Source organism: Balaenoptera ricei, chromosome 12 (assembly GCF_028023285.1).
Source record: "Balaenoptera ricei isolate mBalRic1 chromosome 12, mBalRic1.hap2, whole genome shotgun sequence".
Classification (NCBI taxonomy): Eukaryota; Metazoa; Chordata; class Mammalia; order Artiodactyla; family Balaenopteridae; genus Balaenoptera; species Balaenoptera ricei.
In genome coordinates this window covers 52,458,635-52,472,923 of record NC_082650.1, presented here as the reverse complement: position 1 = coordinate 52,472,923, position 14,289 = coordinate 52,458,635, and the positions used below count along the sequence as shown (strand labels likewise).

At 42.6% G+C, this 14,289-nt stretch overlaps 1 protein-coding gene across 6 annotated transcripts in view; it reads right to left on the bottom strand.

The window, feature by feature from the left end:
* The window catches only part of SCML4 (Scm polycomb group protein like 4), a 138,688-nt gene that overhangs the window by 17,226 nt on the left and 107,173 nt on the right, over positions 1-14,289 (bottom strand). For all 6 annotated transcript variants that reach the window (XR_009506198.1, XR_009506199.1, XM_059941471.1 and 3 more), the window contains one exon: positions 5,699-5,989. Coding sequence is in view for 4 of the 6 variants with exons in the window: in XM_059941471.1 (XP_059797454.1) it covers positions 5,699-5,989 (291 nt within the window). In the remaining 2 variants the exon portion in view is untranslated. The remainder of the gene's footprint in view (positions 1-5,698; positions 5,990-14,289) is intronic.

The following is a 14,289-nucleotide window of genomic DNA, read 5'->3' as shown; positions in this document are numbered from 1 at the left end:
GTCAGACATGATAGAGGTGAAAATACCTTGCTCCTAAAGGAAGAGAGTATGCAAAGAGCTTGCCAACCACCTTTACGGGAGGTGGCATTCTCCAGCGCCGAGAACTTCATACGTGGTCAGGTCTATTCCCTGGGCGATGCGGGAGACGCGTGTATAGTAAAACCCAGCTGTGCATGGATGTAGAATGAAGGACGGTGGTGGCTGTTTCTAACGCTGAATTCACATCCACCAGGAATAGACTGACTGTGAATCTGTCTAAAGCAACCCCGGATATCTTCACAGCCCCGGTACTCATGCTGCTGCCTGTGAGTCGCTCTCTGTCTCACACAGACCCACAAGCACATGCATAATTTCCTTTTGTTCATTCATAATTCAGAGGAAACTCTTTAGCTAACAATAGAGTCATGTGGAGGAATGGAAGGAACAATGAGCTGAGAGTCAGAAGCCCCTACCACCCACCCTCTGTGCAAGCGTCTCTGTGCTTCTTTGGTGTGAAATAAGGAGTTGGGAAGGATCTCCAAGGTCCCTTCACACCACAGGCTGTCCCGGGCAACACGAGGGAGCTACTTTCTCACACATCTGAAGCCTCAGCAGTGTGTCTGTGTGCAAAGCACAGTGAATGCAGAGCCAATGGCCAGGTTTTGAGCCCCTTCCCGGACCTGATCATTCTGTTCTCTATGAGCCTCCGTTTCTTCATCTTGTTTCTCAAAAGTATTGTAGGAGTCAAGTGACTATATGGCTTTGGGCTGGAGCCTGACAAGAAGCATCTTGAAGGGAAGCCCATCCGTCTCCAAAAGGGGCCCCTCAGAATCATTTGTTACATTCGTTAACGTTTGCCTCTCTGGAATTGGACGCTGTCAGCGAGCAGGGCCCACATCTGTCTTGCTCACAGCTCCATCCTTGGACCTCAGAAGAGGTCCTGGCATATTGTGCTCCATAAGTATCTGCTGGCCAGGACTGACCAACATCTCTTTGAGTCTTAGTTGCCTCACCTGTCAAACTTCTACCATGTTGTGAGGATTAAATAGGATAATGTGAAGCATTAAATGGTAAGAATTAATCAAAAGATAGCTGCTATTCTTATTATTATATATCATTCCATAATGGCCAATAGATTTGTCTTCCTAAATTCTGTGGTCATCAGCTCACTTCCCTGTTCAGCCATGTCTGGTTTCCACAGAGTAAAGAAAGCCCAGTCTGCTTGACTTGAACCCCAAATTTCCCAGCATGATTTCCCTTGGCATCCCTGCACAAACTCTTCTCTTTCCTTGGAATGAATAAGCCGTGCCGCACCTTCACTCATTCCCCGCCCCCCACGTCGAGCGCTGTCCCCATTCTTCTTTCTCTTGCTGAATTGTTCTCTATCCGTCACCCGAGACCATACCCTACGGAATCAAACTCCAACCCATGGAAAGCATATGAGTGGTAATAACAATGTCAGAGTCACTTCAGTTCTGAAGCTTGGACATACTTGTAGTTGGGAATTCTGCAGCATCTCCTGTTAATGCAAATGTCAGGAAGCTTTTGTTATCTAAAACCTCTTTATAGTTCTTAGTGATTATATCTTGGATGAGAGACAGAGGAGAGCTCTCAGATTTTCACCTGAGTATCAGCAAAAAACAGGGACACGTGTCCTGTGAATACATCCCTTCAGAGTCCACTGACAGAGGTGATGGGCACGATATATCAAGACAGCAGGAGGAAGTACAAACAGTGCTGCAAAAAATTTCCTTGCACATGTCTCTGAGGAAGTTTTTATAGGGTATGTTCCGAGAAGTATTATTGGGTCATAGGACATGAACATATTTAATGGAATATATACAGTAATTTGGGGAGCATTAGCACCATCATGATATTGGGTCAACTGATGGGTATAATTTAACTATCGATTTATTCATTTTTATGTCCTTTAATAATATTTTATAATTTTTTAAATAAAAGAGTTGCACATTTCAAAAAAAAAAAAAAGACAGCAGGAGGCCAGGGTAGGTATTCACATGAGAGAGAGGACTGAGAAGTTTGTCATGTCATCAATACCTACTGTCCTGTGCAGCCTCATGCCATTTTCTGGCTTCTGCGGTTTTAAACCATTTTGATTAGCACCATGAAGGAGAATCCATTTCTAGGTCCCTTCCAGGTTTATGACTTAGGTCAAACCCCCTTAAAGAGATATGGTTTCTTAATACCAACTGCTTTCACTTGGGATGCAATTTCAGAGCAATACTGAGCACTTCTTTGGGTGGAGGGAAAACTTCACAGCCCTCCAGAGGGCCCTCCGCCGGCACCTAGACTGGCAGCTAGGTGACAAATGGGTAAGGAGGCCAGGGGTTTTCTCTCCTACTTTAATATACTGCCACTCAATTCAGCATGGTTTATCTCCATGGTTTCCAAATGCGTTTAGCTGTGCAAACTTTGTTCAAACTACACAAACATAGAACCCCACTCTTCAAATGTGAAGAGGCCCTGGTTAAAGAGGGCAGTGTTGGAGTATTATCTGCTCCCATCCCCTCTCTCCTATGCCCTAGAACCTCTGAGGGACCCCTTGAATCCCATTTTGCATGGTTTGAAAATCCCTGGGATAATTTTGAAAGCCAGCTTTGGAGTCAGTTGAAGTCAAATCCTGACTCAACACTTGACTGACCTTCTCTTGATCTTCAATTGTTTTATCTGTAAATTGAATATAATAATACCTACAATAATAATATATACTTGCTATAATAATAAATTATAAGATATAACTTATAATAAGTCATAAATATTGTGTGGAAAGTGTCTGGCCCACAGTAGGTGCTCAATAAATAGCTATTTAGGATATACCTCAAACAGGCCCCTTTCCTGGGGCTGCGGAGGATTCAAATATGAGTGAGAGACCTCATGAAGCTGAGAGTCTGGTTCCTACTATGGGACAGGAGAGAGGAAGTACCAGGGATGAGGAGACAAAGTGCCACAGGAGGAAACAGGAGGGAAGGAATATTTCTAGTCAGCAGTGACTGAAACTGCCAGTTGCCGACCCAATCTTTTTTCCACTTCTGCTTACATCTTCCTGGCCACAGTTAGTGGCTTGCTTGGAGTGGAAGGCAGCAGGCACTGGTGCACTCCATTTCTCTGGTCTCACCCAAGATCCTGAGAGGCAGAAGTCCTGAGCTAGTGGGGCTCTCCTGGGGTGCAACTAGGGCTCTGACAGAGGGGGCTCTCTCAGAGCTTGTTCTGAGCAAGGGTCTGGGCTTCCCTTTGGCTAGATTACTCAGACAGTAGATGAGGACCTAATTCCAGGAGAACAAAGGGCTGAAGCGGAGATGAAAAGGAAGGACAGGAGGGCTGTTGGAACTGGGATGGGAGTTCGTCCCAGGACTCTGTTGGAAGGAGGCAGAAAGAGAAAGGGCGAGGGAGTTAAATACCTGAGACCCCTTTGAAGGGTCCTGGATTCCCCTCATCTGGGCCACCAGATGGGCTGGGTTAGGGCAGACAACTCTTCAGTGACAGATGGAGTGGTAGAAGTTCTCTCCATTCAAATTGTGCCTTCTCCTTACTGCTTGAAATCCTATGCTTAAGACATAGGGTCTAAGATTTCACCAACTTAAATAGGAGAGTAAATATCTCCTTTTTAAAGAATGGCAATACTCTTAGGTTTATGAGTCCATTCAATCAGCCTGGTGTCCTGTGGTCACCACCTTGAGCAGATGGGAATTGCATTGAGGAGAAGAGGTTGAGAGAAGGAGACATGTGATGGGCAGAGGGACCCCAGGATGAGGGCTTTGACAAGCAGGGGCAATGTGAGGGCACTGGGCTCCATGGGGGGAGTGGAGTGGGGTAGAGATTGAATGTTTACTGAACGCCTACTATATGTCTGATATTACACTAACTCTGGGGATAAACCTAGGAAATAACTGCTGCCCCTCATTTACTTTATGACGCGGGTTTGTGCCAGATTTTGTTCCCTTCTCTTGTTCTTAGAAATCAGATGCAACAACGTCTCTCCATTTTGGAAAATGGGCTCTGCCCACTCAAACCTGCCTGGCCGACGGCCCCGCGTGACAATGTTGGGAAGCAGGGCCATCCATGTTTGGCAAGAGCCCCCATGGCTGAGGGAACAGTGCCTTGCCCCTCAAAACTGCCTCCCCTCCTCGGCCCACAGAGGCTCGTCTGTGATGGTGAGGCTCTTTGAGGGGAGAGTGTGGAGGATCTGGGACCATACGCAATAGCTCACCACTGTGGCTGTCAGGGCTACCAGTGGACGAGCCAAGGCTCAGAACAGAAACGCCAGAGAAGACAGCCAGCCCGCAGGAGGCACCAGAGGGGCAAGATGAAGACTCCCTGACTCCCGGGCCTCTGGCCTCCTTTGTTCAGCAGTTCTCAGGTGTAGAGTTGATGGGCTGTGATCTGTTGAGGGGTGTGTTCACGTGATCTGTGATTGCTGATATTTACTGAGCTCTTACTAACTCTTAGGCCTTGTACTAAATACACATATGAATTTATTTAATCCTCCCAACAAACCTATGAAGTAGGTGCTATTATTATTATTCCAATCTCACAGGTGAGGAAACTGAGGCACAAAGAAGTTCAGACTTGCAAAAGGTCACACAGTCAGAAAATGGCAGATCCAGGATTCCAGCCCAGGCCATCGGGCTCCATAGTCCATGTGATTATCCACTATGCTCTATTCATACTCAAATACTGAATTGAAAATGATTTTTTTTATAACATAAATCAAAACGGACATCAAGCTACCCCTAGAATGACAGTACCTTCCTACACTGCATTCCAATAAGCTAACTTTAATGGGTGAGACAGAAGTAGCATCATAACCAGTATTGTGGGGGGCCTTTCCTAGTGGTCCAGCGGGTAAGACTCCGGGCTCCCAATACAGGGGGCCCGGGTTCGATCCCTGGTTGGGGAAGTAGATCCCACATGCATGCCACAACTAAGAGTTCACATGCCACACCTAAGACCCGGTGCAGCCTAAATAAATAAATAAATGGAAAACCAAAACAAAACAAAAAAACTTACGGGACAAAAAAAAAATAACCAGCATTGTGGGAATTTTACTTAACTCTGGTCTGCCCATGTATTTGTATCCTGTAAGAGTCACCCACTGTGCAAGAGAAAAGTCTTTAGCAACTTCTTGTTCTTCTTTTTCCGGGCACAGAGCTAGTCTACACCTCTCAGATTCCCCCAGAGTTAAGTGTGGTAAAATGGCCAGCTCTTGCCAATGAAACATGAGTAGAAGCGATGGGCATCACTTCCAGGCTCTAGGGAAACACGTTCATCTTCCTTGTTTGTTCTTTCCCTTTCTACCACTAGATGCATGGGGCATGGAGGCCATAGGGGACAGGAGAGCCATGAAATGGACAGATCCTGGGTCCCTGAGTTGGGATACACACACCAACTAGGAACACCCACTTTGGACTCCTGGATAAAAAACTTCTATTGTATTTGAGCCACTGTACATTTTGGATTCTACTTATTCCTACAGCCTAACTTACTCTAATACACCATTTTCTTTGCTTATGGTCAAAGGTTGAAGTCAGCTGCCCTCAAGAACAACAAAAATCCATGAAGGGATTTGTGGAAACTACTAATTTCCCAGTGTTGCTGTGTTCAAACCACCACAGTCCCCCGGTCTCCCTACATTTGGTGGTCCCAGGGCAAGGGCAGAGGAGGTTAGGTCATGGGGAAGCCAGTGCACGCATTACATTACCACATCTGTTTCCTTCAAGAGAGGTCCCGTTTCTCTTGGGGCTGGAGCCAGGGGGCCTCAGCCCAGGTGCTGAGGGGCCTCCAGAGGACATGGGGCTGGTATGGGGACCACCGACTGTGGTGGCTGAGCCTCCCCCAAGGTGGCCGTCTCCAGAGTTCTGCCTCTTGCAGTACAACGAAGAGGAGGTGGGCAGGGAGCCCCTGTGGCTAAAGGCGGAGGAGGAGGAGTCCACGCTGTAGCGGTTCATGCTCGCAGGGTTCACCAGGCACTCCTCAGTGGTGACCGTTTTTGCTAAGCAAGAAGGCAGGGCAGAGAAGCAGAGATCAGAGAGCAGTTCAAGAAGACACCTGGTGCTGAGTCTTGGAAAACCTTTCCCCAGCAGCACAGGTGCCACTGTCTGTGGGGACGGCAGATGAGAAGGAATGGATACCGTGGCATAATCCCAAATAGCTCACCTCTCAGCAGATTGACACCTCACCAACGAAGCATATTTTAGTAGGGATTGGGACATGTGACCCTCCATGTTCTGAGGAAAATGTGATTATCTTGGTTATTGATGACTTGTAAATAAAATTCAAACAAAGGTCTTTCTCCCTCCATGGCTCTGCTCCTCCAGGAGTTTCTGCCAGCTTGTCAGAATCTCCCTGCTCCCTCTTCTCTTGCCCATCACTACTGCCTCCCACACCTGGCCCATGATTCCTGGGAGAGATCAAGCCAGAGTCACAGTGTCCCAGAGCTAGGAGTAACAACTTTGGCCTGGGTTCTTTTTTTTTAAACATCTTTATTGGAGTATAATTGCTTTACAATGTTGTGTTAGTTTCTGCTTTATAACAAAGTGAATCAGCTATATGTATACATATATCCCCATATCCCCTCCCTTTTGCGTCTCCCTCCCACCCTCCCTATCCCACCCCTCTAGGTGGTCACAAAGCACCGAGCTGATGTCCCCGTGTGATGCAGCTGCTTCCCACTAGCTGTCTATTTTACATTTGGTTGTGTGTACATGTCAGTGCTACTCTCTCACTTCGTCCCAGCTTACGCTTCCCCCTCTCCTTGTCCTCATGTCCATGATCTACATCTGCGTCTTTATTCCTGTTCTGCCCCTAGGTTCATCAGAACCTTTTTTTTTTTGGATTCCATTTATATGTGTTAGCATCCAGTATTTGTTTTTCTCTTTCTGACTTACTTCACTCTGTATGACAGACTCTAGGTCCATCCACCTCACTACAAATAACTCAATTTCATTTCTTTTTATGGCTGAGTAATATTCCATTGTATATATGTGCCCCATCTTTATCCATTCATCTGTCGATGGACACTAAGGTTGCTTCAATGTCCTGGCTATTGTAAATAGTGCTGCAATGAACATTGTGCTACATGACTCTTTTTGAATTATGGTTTTCTCAGGGTATATGCCCAGTAGTGGGATTGCTGGGTCATATGGTAGTTCTATTTTTAGTTTTTTAAGGAACCTCCATACTGTTCTCCATAGTGGCTGTATCAATTTACATTCCCACCGACAGTGCAAGAGGGTTCCCTTTTCTCCACACCCTCACCAGCATTTATTGTTTGTAGATTTTTTGATGATTGGCCTGGGTTCTGACACAGGTGTGATGGTGCTTCCTCCCCACACTTTTAGTTCCAGTACACACAAGGGCACTAACCTTCCACCAAAGCTAACAAACTAGGGACACAAATGCTGATCTGGATGGCCCCATGGTCCTCCCAAAACCCTGCAGATGAGAGATAAAGAACCATTCTAAAGCGCAGGGGGAGTAGAGGACCTGGAGACTCTGCCAACCTCATCGTCAGCTCCCCCACCCAAGTAGATCAGCACGTTCTACACTTTTAAAGCTCATTCTTGCAGCCGGTTGAACTCTGTGAGCTATACCTGTGGCCAAATGGTGTGGGGTGTTTTGCTTTGTTTTGTTTTGAAGAACAAAGTCCAGAGGGATTATAGGGATAGAAAGAGGAAGAAAAATATTCTAGTAATTCCTTTTCTTCAGTCCCTCCCACCCCAGACAAGATCATATCTATCTAGCCCCATCAACAATCATCTATATACTACACATGATCAAAACAGATATAGACATCCCCAAAGGCATTAGAATAACAAAAACCAAGGGATCCTCCAATGTTGGCAATGAGTAAACACATTTGGGCCACAAGATCCAGATGTCTTCTTCAAGTATGGATTCCTCGCACAACATAAGTATTGAAAGATTAAGAATTGATTTTATTAGGGGAAATAGCAGGTCTTCTCACAGATGGGGATGCATATGGAGCTTGCCTGGAAATAAAAACCATTGCATATGGAATGCAGCTAAAGCAGTGCCTAGAGAAAATTTGTAACTGTAAATACTTATATTTAAAAAGAAGAACATTCTCAAATTAATAACCTAATCTTCCTCATTAAGATACTGGGGGGAAAAGGGCAAACTAAACTTAAAGCAAGCAGAAGGAAGAAAGTAATAAAGATTAGAGTGAAAATTAATTAAATAGAGAATAGAAAAATAGAGAAAATCAAAGAAACCAAAAGCTGGCTCTTTGAAAAGATCAACAAAATTGGCGAACTTTTAGCTAGACTGGCCAAGAAAAAAAGAGAGAAGACTCAAATTGCTAGAATCAGAAATGAAAGAGATGACATTATCACCAATCTCACAGAAATAAAATGGATTATTAAGAAATATTACAAACAATTCTATGCCAATCAATTAGGTAACTTAGAAGAAATGGACAAACTACCAAAACTGACAAAAAGAAATAGACAATCTGAATAGACCTATAACAATTAAAGAGATTAAATTAGTAATCAAAAAACAAAGAAATCCCAGGCTCGGATGGCTTCATAGGTGAATTCTACCAAGTATTTAAAGAAAAATTAAAACCAATTCTTCACAAATTCTTCCAAAAAGTAAAAAAAGAGTGCTATGGACTGAATTGTGTCCCCCTCAAATGTTCATATGTTGAAGCCCTAGCCCCCATTGCAACTATATTTGGAGAGAGGGTCCATAAGGAGGAAATAGAGGTTAAGTAAGGTCTTAAGGGTAAGAACTCAACCTGATAGGACTGGTTAAAAAGAAAGTACTGACAAGAAGAGGAAGAGACATAAGAGAGCTCTCTCCCTCTTCACACACATGCACAGAGAAGAGGCAATGTGAAGACACAGAGAGAAAGTGGCTGTCCACTAGCCAGGAAGAGAAGTATCACCAGAAACTAACCCTGATGACACCTTGATCTCAGACTTTTAGCCTCTAGAATTGTGAGAAAATAAATTCTGTTGTTAAAGCTACCTAGTATGTGGTATTCTGTTATGGCAGCCAGGCAGACTAATATAAGGAGGGAATACTTCCCAACTCATTCTATGAGAACACTAATACCCTGCTACCAAAACTAGACAAAGTCATCACAAGAAAATTACAGATCAATGTCTCATTAATATGGATGCAAAAATTCTCAACAATATACTAGCAAAACAAATCCTTAACATACAAAATGACTTATACATCATGATCCAGTAGGATTTGTTTCAGGAATGCAGGGTTGGTTTAACATCTGAAAATCAATTAATGTAATATGTGATATCGATAGAATAAAAAACAAAGATCATGTGATTATCTCAATAGATGCAGAAAAAGCATTTGACAAACTCCAACACTGTTTCATGAGAAAAACACTCAACACACTAGGAATAGAAGGGAACTTCCTCAAGCTGAAAAAGGGCATCCACAAAAAAACCTACACTTAACATCATAGTTAATGGCGAAAGACTGGATGCTTTTCTTCCTAAGATCAGGAACAACACAAAGATGTCTCTATTCTTGCTACTTCTATTCAACGTTGTATTGGAGGTTCCAGCCAGGGCAAGTAGGTAAGAAAAAGAAAAGGCATCTAATTTGGGAAGGAAGAAGTAAAACTATCTCTTGTATGTAAAAAATTCTAAGGAATCCAATAAAACACTTTTATTAATTGAAATTAATAAATGAATTCAGTAAAGTTACAGGATACAAAATTAATATGCAAATATCAATTGTACTTTTATACATTTGCATTAAACAATATGAAAATGAAATTGGGGAAAGAATTCAATTTATAATAGTATTAAGAATAAAATACTGAGGAATAAATTTAACAAAAGAAGTATAAAACTTATGCTCTAAAAACTACAAAACATTATTGAAAGAAATTAAAGAAGATCTAAATACTTAATTGGAAAAAATTCCATGTTTATGAATCAGAAGACTTAATATTATTAAGATGGTAATACACCCTAAATTCATCTATGGATTGAATGCAATTCTTGTCAGAATCTCAGCTGACTTCTTTGTAGAAATTGACAAGCTGATTCTAAAACTCATATGGATTTTCAAGGAACCATAAATAGCCAAAACAATCATGGAAAAAGAAGAACAAAGTAGAGTAGTCACGCTTCCCAATTTCAAAATTTACTACAAAGCAATGGTAACAAAGACAGTGTGGTATTGACTTAAGGAGAGACATATAGAACAATGGAATAGAGTTGAGAGTCCAGAAATAAACCTATGTGTCATGTTCAACTGATTTTCAACGAAGGTGCCAAGATCATTCAATAGGAAAAGAATAGTCTTTTCAACAACTGATGCTTGGACAACTGGATATCCGCATGCAAAACAATGAAGTTGGACCCTTACTTCATACCATACACAAAAATTAACTTGAGGGCTTCCCTGGTGGCGCAGTGGTTGAGAATCCGCCTGCCAATGCAGGGGACACGGGTTCGAGCCCTGGTCTGGGAAGGTCCCACGTGCCGCAGAGCAACTAGGCCCGTGAGCCAAAATTACTGAGCCTGCGCGTCTGGAGCCTGTGCTCCCCAACAAGAGAGGCCGCGATAGTGAGAGGCCCGCGCACCGCGATGAAGAGTGGCCCCCGCTTGCCGCAACTGGAGAAAGCCCTCGCACAGAAACGAAGACCCAACACAGCCATAAATAAATAAATAAATAATTAATTAAAAAAAAATTAACTTGAAATGGATCAAAGACCTAAATGTAAGAGCAAAAACTTATAAAACTCTTAGAAGGAAATATAGGGGTAAATCTTTATGACCTTGGGTTTGACAAGGTATTATTAGATTTGACACCAAAGGCATGAGCAACAAAAGAAAAAATAGACATATTGAATTTATCAAAATTTAAAACTTTTGCATTTTGAAAGACACCATCAAGAAAGTGAAAAGATAACCCACAGAATGGGAGAAATTACTTGCAAATCATACCTCTGATAAAGAATTCATATCCAGAGTATATTAAAAAAACTCTTACAACTCAACAATCAAAAGACAAATAACCCAATTTTAAAATGGGCTTGAATGGACATTTTCCCAAAGAAGATAGACAGATGGCCAATAAGCACACAAAAACTTGTTCTAAATCTTTAGTCATTGGGGAATGCAAATCAAAACCACAATGAGGTACCACTTCACACTCACTAGGATGGTTATAATCAAAAAGTCAGATGATAGTAAGTGTTGGTGATACTGTAGAGAAATTGGAAACCTCACACACTGCTGGTGGGAATGTAAAATGATGCAGCCTCTTTGGAAAACAGTCTGGCTCTTCCTCAAATGGTTAAAAATAAATTCACCATACAACCCAGCAATTCTACTACTAGGTGTGTGTGTATGTATGTGTGTGTATAAATATATATATATTCCCAAGAGAAATGAAATTTCCACATAAAAATTTTTATATGAATGTTTACAGAAACACTATTCGTAATAGCCCAAATGTGGATACAACTCAAAAAGCTATCAACTGATGAATATATAAACAAAACATGGTATATGCATACAATGGAATAATTTCAGGCATAAAAAGGAATGAAGTACTGATCCGTGCTACAGTGAGAGTGAGCCTTGAAATGTTACGCTAAGTAAAGAAACTGGGCCACAAAAGACCACATATTAAATGATTCCATTTGTATGAAATGTCCAGGATAGGCAAATCTATAGAGACAAAAGTAAATTAGTGGTTGCTTAGGATTTGGAGGTTGGGGGAACCGGGGGTCCTAGCTAAAGAGTGTATGGTGTCTGAGGTGTTGAAAACTTTCTACAATTGACTGGGGTGATAGTTGCACATATATTAAAAACCATTGAATAATACACTTTAAATGGGTGAATTGTATGATACGTGAATTACATCTCCATAAAGCTGTTTTTAAAAACTCATTGCAGAGGCCCAGTGTTTGGCCGTGAACACATTCTTGACAGTGTTGTACAGTCAAGTCCAACACTGCTTTGCCCACTTGGACACAGGGAAGCTGAGCAGCAAAGGGTAGGCATGCATGCTCTGTGCCTCATCCTTTGTGGCTAATGCAGTGCTGAACGATGTCTTCAGGAACCTGGAACCCTGCACCTTCCCCTAGATGGCCTCTATTGCATCTTCCCTCCTGGTCAGAAGACATCAGCAGGAAGGACCTGGCTACAAAGCCAGATACTAGGCTGCTTCTTGAATGGAGCGAGGAAGAGGAAGACTAACATTTTTTGAGCACCTGCTATGGGCCAGCACATTCCAAGCCAGTGAGCAGGAAGCCTGCCATTATATTCCCTTCATTGAAAAGTTTTCATAGTCTGGGATACTAATCCTTTTTGTGTCCCCAGTGTCTGGCATGGTGCTTGGCATTCAGAAGGCGCTCAATAAATATTAAGTAGACATTTGGGCAGTAAGACTGCTGTTACACAGAAGACGTGTTAAAATTCTTCATGTAGATGCACGGTAAACAATGAAAAAAATCTAACTAAAACATTTATTCTGTTTATTAAATAGTTTAAATCCAAATTAAATATGCCTATGGAAGTCTGATAGTCTAAGGTAGAGAATGCAGATAATTCACCAATCTGCACTACAGCTGGAAAATAGAGATGCAGATGGAATATTGTTCTCCTATGACACCATGTGGAAATGGGGACCAAGGGAATATGGACCTTATTGGTTTAAAAACTGCTGACAACCATGGGGTGAGATCAAAGGTAATAAAAGCCAGCTTCTGGGCTATGATCCAAATGAATTCACCAGAAAGTAAAACCGACTTGAGAGAGCGTCAAGCAATAGCCCTCTACCCAGCAAAGGATGTGACAGTGATTCCAAAGGCGGCCAGGTGGACAGCCATGGAAACAGATCACTAAGGCCCAGCCGTGGTCCTACACAGCCTGTAGCTCCCAGGAAGCCTGGGAGTGATTAGCACGTTCAGGTGCACACATCAGGGTGCCATTCAGAATTGACGAGATGCATCTGCTCAAACCCGATTAACACAGCCTTTTCCTCACCTTTATAAATAGGGGTGCTGACACTTACATCATACCTGAGTGTAAAAATGACTGATACAATGAAGGGCATCATCATTCAACCACAGGACTGAAAAGGACCTTCACAGAGCACCCGGCTCAGCATTTCCCCGAGTGTTAAAATGTGTCAACAGTATGGAGGTTCCTTAAAAAACTAAAAATAGAACTACCATATGACCCAGCAATCCCACTACTGGGCATATACCCTGAGAAAACCATAATTCAAAAAGAGTCATGTACCAAAATGTTCATTGCAGCTCTATTTACAATAGACAGGACATGGAAGCAACCTAAGTGTCCATCATTGGATGAATGGATAAAGAAGATGTGGCACATATATACAATGGAATATTACTCAGCCATAAAAAGAAATGAAATTGAGTTATTTGTAGTGAGGTGGATGGAGTTAGAGTCTGTCATACAGAGTGAAGTAAGTCAGAAAGAGAAAAACAAATACAGTATGCTAACACATATATATGGAATCAAAGGAAAAAAAAAAAAAGGTCATGAAGAACCTAGTGGCAAGACGGGAATAAAGACACAGACCTACTAGAGAATGGACTTGAGGATATGGGGAAGGGGGAAGGGTAAGATGTGACAAAGAGAGAGAGTGGCATGGACATATATACACTACCAAATGTAAAATAGATAGCTAGTGGGAAGCAACCGCATAGCACAGGGAGATCAGCTCTGTGCTTTGTGACCACCTAGAGGGGTGGGATAGGGAGGGAGGGAGGGTGGGAGGGAGGGAGATGCAAGAGGGAAGAGATATGGGAACATATGTATATGTATAACTGATTCACTTTGTTATAAAGCAGAAACTAACACACCATTGTAAAGCAATTATACTCCAATAAAGATGTTAAAAAAAAAAGTGTCCCACTGGCCCAGCAGGGGATGATTCTTGGCGGTACTTAGGTGTATTAGTTTCATAAGGCTGCAGAAATTACCACAGATTTGGTGACTTAAAACAACAGAAATATATTCTCTCTCACTTCTGGAGGCTACAAGTCTGAAATCAAGGTGTTGTCAGGGCCATGCTCTCTGCAGTTTCTAGAAGATCCTTTTTTGCCTCTACCTGCTTCTGGTGATAGTCAATGATCCGTGGTGTTCCTTGGCTGCAGACACACCACTCTAATCTCTGCCTCTGTGGTCACATGGCATTCTCCCTTTGTGTCTGTGTCTGTGCCCAAATTTCCCTCTTATAAGGACATCAGTCGTTGGATTAGCGCCCGTAATCCAGTGTGACCTCAACTTGATTACCTCTGCAAAG